The 10,289-nt window shown below is 32.7% G+C and overlaps 1 protein-coding gene across 2 annotated transcripts in view; it reads right to left on the bottom strand.

The window, feature by feature from the left end:
* MTMR6 (myotubularin related protein 6) overlaps positions 1-10,289 on the bottom strand; it is a 28,601-nt gene that overhangs the window by 2,576 nt on the left and 15,736 nt on the right. Inside the window, exons 6-14 of one of the 2 annotated variants that reach the window (XM_012723332.1) lie at positions 9,886-10,020; positions 9,140-9,253; positions 7,705-7,837; positions 6,896-7,005; positions 6,062-6,187; positions 3,825-3,874; positions 3,225-3,425; positions 1,321-1,452; positions 1,113-1,239 (exon numbers count right to left, since the gene is read on the bottom strand). In XM_012723332.1, coding sequence (XP_012578786.1) covers positions 1,113-1,239; positions 1,321-1,452; positions 3,225-3,425; positions 3,825-3,874; positions 6,062-6,187; positions 6,896-7,005; positions 7,705-7,837; positions 9,140-9,253; positions 9,886-10,020 — 1,128 coding nt within the window. The remainder of the gene's footprint in view (positions 1-1,112; positions 1,240-1,320; positions 1,453-3,224; positions 3,426-3,824; positions 3,875-6,061; positions 6,188-6,895; positions 7,006-7,704; positions 7,838-9,139; positions 9,254-9,885; positions 10,021-10,289) is intronic. The other variant, XM_012723333.1, reaches the window with a different exon arrangement.

The raw sequence follows: 10,289 nt of genomic DNA on the forward strand, positions 1-10,289 counted from the left end.
TATATATATATATATAAAGACAAAGAAAAGATTATAGGACAATCTCAGAGTGGAAAAGGCTTTCTTAAGCAAGATACACAAAGAGGCACAAAACACAGCATGATCAATGTGACTGTATTACAATTCAAACATCTATACAAAACTTAGCGTGAGTAAAGTGGGAGAGGCAAAAATAGACAAGGCTGTTTCTACTACATCTAATTAACAAAGAATTAGTGTCTTGTATATAAAGAATTCTTACAAATTTTAAAAATGTTCTGCCAACAGTAAAATGAGCAAAGATTTGAACAGGCCATTTACAGAAAAGAAAAACCAAGTCATTCAGTTTACTTGTTCATGGAAATCCAAAACTGAAAACATTTTAAATATTCGGTAGCAGCTGAAGGGATAGACTGTGATAAACTCATTCATATAAGAGACTATTAGGCAATAGTTTCTCAAACATTGATAAATTAAAACTACATGCATCAATTATCCATACATTTCAAAACAGTGTTGAGCAAAATGGAGGGTGTCAGTATGACAATCCTGACATAGCTTTAAAACATGCATCTCTTAAGTGAGTAAGGATGCATGGGCATTTGTATTATTTGCTGCTTCTTAAAATGTACATTCTTTTATACTTTTTCAAATAATAAACATAGTATATATTTACATAGTACTGGACAAATATATATTAAAACATTATAAATTACAGAGGTAAATATATGTAATACAAATATAAAAATATGCACAGGAATGATAAGGCACATTAAAAGTAGATGGGGAAGGTGTAAGGAGTACAGTCTTCAAGTACATTTATAATGCTTTCTTAAAATGAAAATTCTCAGGCAAATAAGGTGAATGCTAAAATCTCACAAAACTAGGTAGCAGATGCCCACAATATTTAATGGATTTATATCGATACTTTTCAAAACAGTTAAAATATTTCAATAAATTTTAAAATACAGAAAGCTATTTCAAATAAACCTCAGGTAGAGGAGATCTGATTTTGAAACAATCGTGTACTTAGGAGTTTCCTATATACACTGATTTACGCATATAATACAAGAAAGGAAACAAACTGATGTAATATTTCAAATAAATTATATTAGCTACATTAGAATACTTACAGATTCTAAGTCTTTAATATCTTCCTCTAACTGCTTGTTTTGCTCATTCATATTCATAATTATATTAAATACCGACTGTCTAGGATGCAGTGTTCGATCAAATTGGTGGTACATGTTCCTCCAAAACCTTTATGACAAAAATGAAGTTTCAATAAAATGTGTTTGAGAAAAATCAAGTTAATATAGTATGTGAATGATGCTAACTTACTTGAAATTGAAAGATACTGTGTTTGGTTCCAAAACCGCAAATTTCTGAGATTTAGAGCTGTAGAGAGGATTTAAGTACTTCTTTTGATCATCCAAAAGAAATGGCCACACAGAGTGAGTCTTCTCCTTTAACCTTAATGTGATGAAAAGCAAGGATCTTTGTTATAGATGTTAACACTAATTTTTATAAATCGGGGGAAAGTTTTAGTTTTTCTTCCTATTTAAAGTCTCAAACCCCTCGTCTCTGAATTCTGTATTCGCTTTTCACATTTTCCACGCACAATCAGGTAATAAATAAAACCATATCCCTTGAATACATACAAGTTTACCAACTTCTTTCATAACCATGCACTTTAAGAGATTCCTTTCATTTTTTAAAAGATTTTTATTTATTTTATGTTGAAAACACAGGGATGAGAAGATTCACCAGAGACAGAGTCGGGAGCAGGACAGACAGATTTACTGAAAGACCCTGCTAAGGGAGCAGCCAGTGAAACAGAGAGATCTGCTGTGCCATATGGGTTAGTTCCTTGGGTGAGGATTGAACTCTGGCTACCAAGATGGATTGTCAGAGGGATAGTGCTGAGACTTAACTCCTAGGCCACCAGGGAGGCCCAAAAGATTCCTTTTTACCTCCAAAATTTTATAAACTTGCTTCCTGTTACACCTATTTCAAATCATCAAATATACTTACGGAGTATTTGATGAGTATATGGAACAAGATATTAAGAAAAAAATCATATCTCACAATAGTAAAAATTACCAATTGTATTGCAAATCAGAATAAATAGGTGAGTAAAAAATCAAATAATTTTAGATATACTTACCAAATATGCATAAAATAAATAGGAATGGGGGGGTGGAGAATCTGCTACCTTTTTTTATAACCCCTAAAATGACACATAAGTATATTCTTAGAGAATAAAATAGAATAATCTCTTTTATTATCACTTTCTCATTTATGAGCATGTTTAGAACTAGTTGAGGATAGTTCTTCCTAAAACAGCTTTAGTTCCAAGAGTCATCTACTCCAAATTATGATAAGCTGAAAATTATATAGCACAGAGTTGAAGTCTTAATGTTTTTGATTTGTTCATCTCTTTCAACTCTTCACTCCCTTTGCACATCTTAGAATCTTCCACATGATCTCAGTTCTGCCATCAACTTTGTTGGGAGTAATAGATTACTAACAGATTTAGCTTCTCTAGTATGTAACTAAACATTCAAGAATCTATAACTGCTTTTTATGGACTCTTTGGGAAACTGTGAATCCCAGGCATGGGTATATACCTCAAAGCCTTACCTAACATTTCCCTTGCATTAGTATTCAGCCAGAAATTGCTACCTCCAAAGCCAGATTAGGGAGGAACAAGTATGGGACCCTATTCAAGGACAGACACAGTGCAGCCAACAGAGGTAGATTTATTCATCCTAAAGAAATACCCGTTTAGAAATGTGAGAACTGTAAAGTTTCATCATACTTTAAATCAATACTTAAATCTTTTACCAGATTTTAAAACTTAATGATGAATACTTTCCAGAGGATGGAATTGTGTAAAGATATTTCTGTTACAAAGGTAAAGTCAGGATGGAAAGGAGAATTCTAGAATGTTGGTAATGCTCCTCATTCTGGAGATTTATTGGCCTTTAATTGATGCTATATGTATTTTTTTTTATATGCAGGCTACACTTCTAGTGTTTTAAATGTATTTTTATATGTAAATGTATTTTTACTATATATGAGGGATGAAGGTATTTAGTTTCAGAAATACAAACAACAAAATCTTCACGATAAAATTCAGGACTATTTTATGTCAAGATATTTTATGAAGTTCAAGGATCTATGTTAGACTTCCCTCAGCTAGTAGGAAAAAAAGAGAGCCCATTTTAATCAAATTATCTTACTTGAGTTCTTCTCTTTCCTTCTGACAATTTCCAAGGAAGTTTCCAAATTGACATGAATGAATATGTTCATGGATCTGAAGAAGAAATGCTTCATTGAATTCAAAGGCCTGTGGAAACTGTTCTGTCAAATGCCACACACATTCCAAGAACTGAGTAAACACCGGTGAGACTTCCTTTGCATCACCATCCAAATGGCCACACCTAAGACCCCAGAAAGTACAAGCTTTTAAAGTTGCCTCTAAAAGCTCATTGTTCAGTTATTGCTAAAATTAAATATATGCACACAAAACATCCTAAAACATTATTGTAGGCTATCACCAAAATACTATACTGCTTTTATTAAAACAATTGATGTTGATGAGTTTTCAACTGCAATTTTAAAGGGTTTGTTACCTTCTTCTACAACATACAGACAAAAAAGGTAGTAAGTAGCCATGACAATTAACGCAGGTAAAAAAAATTAAAATGGCAGCAAAAATTAAATCAATCTTCATACAAAAACCCTAGCACGCTCACTTAACTCATACACGCAAGCTCAGGAAGAGAAATGCAACACTCCAAGCTTGTTTATGGATTTTACAGCATATAACTGTGACTCACCTATCTGAAAACTTATGTCCAAAGGAAATCCAGTCCTTTTCTATTAAAACCTTAATGACAAAAAGTATAAAATCTTTCAATTTGTTGTTGTTTAGAGTGGACAAAATCTTATTATCTTAAAAACAATCACTTATACTTTAATGATATGGCTGAAAGCAAAACAACAAAACATTTTTAATTATAAGAAAAACCCTGGGAGACTAGAGGTGGGGTTAAAGCCATGAAATAATACATAAAAGGAAGTACAGTCTATGACTATTTCAGTTGCACTTACTACATTTTAAGTGAAAAGTATGCATTATTACAAAGCACTACTGCACTTACATTATGTATATATGATGAAAATATGTGCATAGAAAAATCTAGGAAAATATAAAACAATATGTTAACAGTGGTTAACTTTGGATGGAAGACTAGTGTGGGTGTTGAAAATGATAGAGATTTAAAAATGATAACGACCAATGAAACATTTACATTCAAATTCAAATGTTGACATTGAATCTCCTGGGTCTTTCTTTTATCTGTTTTCTGTCACAACTCCACTAAATAGGGTTTTTTTTTTTTAAGAATAATCTAAACATATCTGCTCAGTATTGAATATTTATAGCATCATTATAATAATCACCAAGTACATTTTTTGTACAATGTTAAAACTGTCACTTTTAGTTTCTCTGACTTTGTTTTAGATCTTACTTTTCCAGAAGGCCATATAATCAAGCAAAGATGCAATCTGAAGTTACATTCCATGGCCTCAAATCCTAAATTTGTTGCTTCCATACCTGCAGACCTAGGCAACTGCTCTTCACATTCGAACTCAGATTTTATTATAGGCCCTCTTCCATTCTCTAGATACCAGCACTTAAAACTGAACTCAGTATCTTTCCCACTAGATGTAATCCTGTGCTTACTTCAGAAGAGCAGAAAAATAGCATATTGGCATGTGAGTCTGGAGCCTGGAAATCTTGGAAATGCCTTTCTTTTATTCCACATCCACAGCCCATTAGCAATTCCTATTGACTCTACTTTTTTAACATTGCTTGGGACTGATCTCCTCCCCTCCGTTTCTGTGGTCCTGACTTAATCCTGACACTTTTTTTCCTCTCCAGAGTTATCATAACAGTTTGTATGCTGGTCTCCTAACCTCCATTCCCATATCTTTAGTTTTCAAGACATGAAACTATCTTTTTTCATCTAAGCAAGTTGCAAAATGTTTCTCTAAATAATCTCCCTTAATGGCTCTTCTACCCAAAAAAGGCAAAGCCCAAACTCCAGTCTTTCTGTTCCTCAAACCCTTAACCTCACTATATTTCTCTGCTCTCAAGTTCGTAACATTAACACTAACTCTGACTCCACCCTGCAGTCACCTAGAAGCTATGTTTTGTTCACAGTGTTCCATTACCTGGGAAGCTCTGACACTGTCTCTACTATGTATTACAACAGTTCATTGGAGATCTAGCAAACAATTAAACACTAAATGTGAACTTCTGTTTGGCTGCTCCAGATTCAGCATGTTAGCACCACAGAGTAATGGTACGGAAAGGAACCTGTTGATATTAAGCCTTCCCTTGCTTTAAGCTGTCATTATAATCAATACTTCTAAATTAATGAAAACTTTGTACCATCTCTTCATTAACTTGCTTGACACGAGTCAAATATATATATAAAATTTGAAAATATGAGTAAATCTGATCATATGTAAAATAAAAACAACAAAACAGACAGACCAGGGGTTTAGTTACAAAGGCTGAAAATCAGTTCAACTAGAAATTTAATTTTCAGATATAAAACATGCTTCTAACAAGTAATTATAATTAACAAATGAAGTTGTATATAGCAAGTTTCTTCTTGAATGCATTTTTTTAGTACTCTTATTTGTGACTTATTTTACCACCTTAGCTATATCTGTTACATAAATGAGAAATTATAAGTATTGTAATATTTTAAGGAAAAAAACTTAAAGTCTAAAATTTTTGTCAAAGAAGTATCAGGAGAGAAATCAGTATAACTCAGGGCCCTTCAACCTTAGTGTTACTAACATATGTCCAGATCATTCTATGCTGAAGGACGGTTCTGTGTATTACAAAATGTCTAGCATCTCGGGCATCTGTCAGCTACATGTCAGCCACAGCCTTTCTTTTAGTGGTAACAATCAGAAATATCTTCTGATATCAAATATCCCTTAGAAGGCTAAAATCACCCTACTTGAGAAGCACTGGTCTAGCCTAGTAAATCCTTACCATGAATCCTTTGATCGTTCTGTAGTAGGAATCCAGTAAGAGAGAGCCAAGAGAACAAACCTGGGAAGTCCTATCCCACCCATCAGAGCAATGTACCAATACACTTGCACTTTCAACCATTATTGCCTGAAAAGAAAGATCACACAACTTAGACTCTCTCAGGACACATTTTAGGTAATCGATAAGTTTCATGTATTCAAATATCATGCTAGTAATCATTAAAGTATAAAGAACTCTGATAACAATTAGAATTTCTAAAAAAAAAAAAGGAGACAAAACACCATATAAATTTAAAGCAAAACCAAACACAAAACAATGTTTCAAATGGTTTGGGAATTTCTTATTTTTTTTTTTTTTAAGATTTATTTTATCTGTACATACAGAACTGGGGTACAGGCCAGGGGCTCAGGGACGGTGAAAGGCTTCACCAGAGACAAAGTGGGGAACAGAACAGGCAGATCGACGAAGTACACTGCTGAGGGGAGCAGCGGGCGGGTCAGGAGAGGTCTGCCACGCCCTGTGGTCACCTCCGGGGCAGGCGGGAATCGAACCTCATGCAGAAGTGGCTTTAGCCTCTCAGTGTAGTGCTTTAACCCGCTGCGCCACCAGGGAGGGCTGGGAATTTCTTTTTTCAGTCCCCATATTAAGTGCTACTTGATACTGTTAAAGTTCAAATTAAGTGCTACATGATATTGTTAAAGTTCAAATTACCTCATTAAGAGGTAAAGCATAAAGAATTTTATCTAGCTGGAAAAGATTCCAGCACCCAGCAGAATAAATGCATTTCTTCCCAATCTTCAAAAACCCGAAAACCCAAAAAACAAAGACAGTTACTCTGGCTAAAAAGATTGCAGCATCCATCACAGCTTTGATATGACGAAGCCATCCTGAGTTCTCCAAGCCAGAGTAGAATTCATTGACAGAAAGACCCTTGGTGCCACTGACTAAAAAAGGGAGAAAAAAAAATTTCATTAGAATGGCACCAGTCTCCTGTTTTGTTATCTCTAGATGAGTGAACTGCATATGAGGAGAAGAGAACAACAGGGAAAACTATAAATAGAAAGATATTATGAAGCTCAATAAAGATTTGGGGGTACATTTTTCTATCATTTCCTGTATTTAAAAAAACCACAATCTCTTTATAAAAATAATTTGTATTAGAAGGATTTATTTAAAAAGAGTGATATTTTGATTTGATATTCCACACTGTGACTGGAAAGATACCTTAATGTTTAAGTAGAATATTATGATCACATATTAATCTTCACTACCAAGAATGTCTAAAAATAGCAATTGTTTTTTTAAAAATCATTAGAACCAAACCATCCATTACAGTGGCCACTACCCAATTATGGTTATGGGACACCTGCAATGTGGCTAGTCTAAACTGAGATATGCTGAATGCACTAAAAATCCACATTCAGTTCTTAAGACTTACAGGAAAGATGTAAAATATCTCATGAATAATTATTTATATTGATTACATGTTAAACTTTCTTAACTTCAAGTTAAGAAAGTATATTTTTAAAATGAATTTCAACTATTACTTTTTAAAATATTACTAGAAAGTACAAAATTCTACAATTTTAAATTTCATAATGTGATTAGATTTCTTTTGGACAAAGCTTTTTGAATAATCATACCTTCCAGTAATTTCTGAAGGCTGGACCTCATTACATGAATATTTTCAATTCCAACAAACTGAAATCTAATGTTAGAATAGTTGTCTTCATTTTCATAACCTTTTCCAGCTGCCCGGTTGGCCATTGCATTCAGCTAAAATTTAAAATTTTAGAAGCTTAGTGACAAAATATTTTTTTATCTTTCTTTCAACTTAGTTTTTACCAAAATGTGAAAACATTAAATAAGCCATATTTTAGCTTAAGGAGAACTTAAAGGCACTCATTAAAACTGAATATGGTACTATTCTTTATATAAAAATGGCACATGCATTAATAGTAAAGAAGGATACTATAAAAAGCAACATAAATATATATGAGTTTCCAAGAAATAATTTGTTCTTGTTTTTCATCAGTTTTCCATATTTCAAAATTTATAATTTTTCAAAATTAAAAAAAGGTTTCCTAAATCTTAAATGATTTGGAGCTGAGCAGAGCTGTGGAGTCTTTCTTTTATAGAATCAATCTACAGATTGACTTCAGAACAAGCCTAGAGCACTTGATCATTCAGAAAGTCACAGATCTGAAATGAGTCAGATCATCTGAGGTCCTCCATATTAGAGGCTAATGGAGATCCATACAGTATATAATACCTCACATAAACCACAAGCCTGATAGATCTCCTAGCATTGGACCCAAAACAAACTTTTCTTTAGTAGTAAAACAAATTGCCTTTAGACTTGAGGCCTTCAGTTATCAGATCAAATGCCACCAGAGGTTCAATTAGGATTTCATGTTTGATTCTTTCAGACTTGGATCTCATATAATGCTTCATTACAATTTACTTAAATATTCTTATGAATTTGAATGAAACAGAACCAAATTTAGAAGCTAAGTGCATTCATTTAATCGACTGGGGTTAATGTTGATAACCAGTATAGTTAAATTTTATTTACTAATTCAGTGGTTGTTCAGTACTGATGTTGACTAAAGAAAGAGAAATTTAAAATATTATTCTGTATTATTACTATTTAACTAGTAAAGCAATCAGGATACAATTCAATTTTTGTTTAGAAGTCATTAATACAAATAAAAGATAATAGTTCCAGAGAAACAAATCTTCCTCAGACCACCTATCTAGAAAGTCCTATCTTATAATCACCATTTTTTATCAGGATTTATCTAAAAATAGTTCTGGCATTAATCTACCCAGACTACACAAGTTAAAAAAAATTCTTTACAAAAGATATCACCAATATTCTTGAATTCTAAGAAAGTATTTTCTCTTTAACAAATTTTCAAATTATTAAATTCTACCTTTGCATACTTCTGAATTTACTGAAATTAATCTTGTTTTTTACATATCTTTTTTGAAACTACACAATGATGAGAATTACTTCTAAAACAGCTACTATTCCTTTCAACAAAGCTCCCTAAAATTGTGTTCTTTATAGCTCACTCGCTTTTTCTCATCGCTTTCTCTTATTTTCTCATCATTCCAGATTTTTGAAGAAATCCTCACTATAATTCTGCCAATGTCCTTTTGTGAAGCCCACCAGCTCTGCATACGATGCTATAATAAAAATTAAAAGTAATGTTAGCTATTACCTTTGAGGATTTAATTACTTTAGTTTCAGGATCCTATATAAACTGGCTATTTAAGTGTGTTTGTAAAAAAGGGGGGGCAGGGAAGATTTTGACATTTGTTCTTTTGATAAAAATTTAACCTTACATTAAAGAAAGCTAACAGAGCAACTATTTCCTATTCACTGTTAATGCTCTAGATTCATGTTTCCTAAGTTAAACTGTTTTCCTTAATGTTATGAGTATTTCACATTAAGATGCATTATTTTAACAGTGTTTTACCAATTAAATATTCTACCAAAAATGGAAGTAAAATTTTTTAATTTTTACAGCACACATTATTTAGTATTCTTTCAACATAAGTTAAACATAACTGAGTTCTCAGTATAAAATCAGTTTCCCTAAATGTCTATTACATATATGTATCAAAAGATGTAAGAAATCACCATCTGGGTTATTGGGAATTTTGTTTCCAACACTGGTAACTTTTAAGGCATTGAATTCCTTTGCCATCATTAGACAGTGTTAAGACAAACTAGAATTTAGATATTTTAAACATGGATGGCTTGATCAACTCCCAAAATTAAGTAACAAAGACTATCCTGTTTTCAAGACACATACTTTGGGTCTGGTATCCACAACATACACATAGCGATTCACTGGGTTGGCTTTACTAATGGCTTGAAGCAAATGTTCATCCTCCAGGCATCTGGCACTGAATCCTGACAGTGGTTGACTACATCGACAAATGGCAGCCTGATTTTTAAAGACAGAAAATAGATTATCCAAAGATGTCCAGAATACGTCTCAAAAAGACATAAAGGACAAAATAGCCAAACTTTAAATCAAATATGTAATCTGTTTAAAAACTGGTAGGACAATTAGAAGACGTTAACTTCAAAATCCGATTTTAATTAAATAATATTTCAATATCTTGATGTTCCTTAAGTTTTCTTATTATTCTCTTCTACTAAGAAGACTAAATGCCTCCTTACCTAGCTTGATTAAAAAAACCTTAGGTCCAA

This window comes from Condylura cristata, unplaced genomic scaffold (genome assembly GCF_000260355.1).
Source record: "Condylura cristata isolate star-nosed mole 26May11 unplaced genomic scaffold, ConCri1.0 scaffold00010, whole genome shotgun sequence".
Classification (NCBI taxonomy): domain Eukaryota; kingdom Metazoa; phylum Chordata; class Mammalia; order Eulipotyphla; family Talpidae; genus Condylura; species Condylura cristata.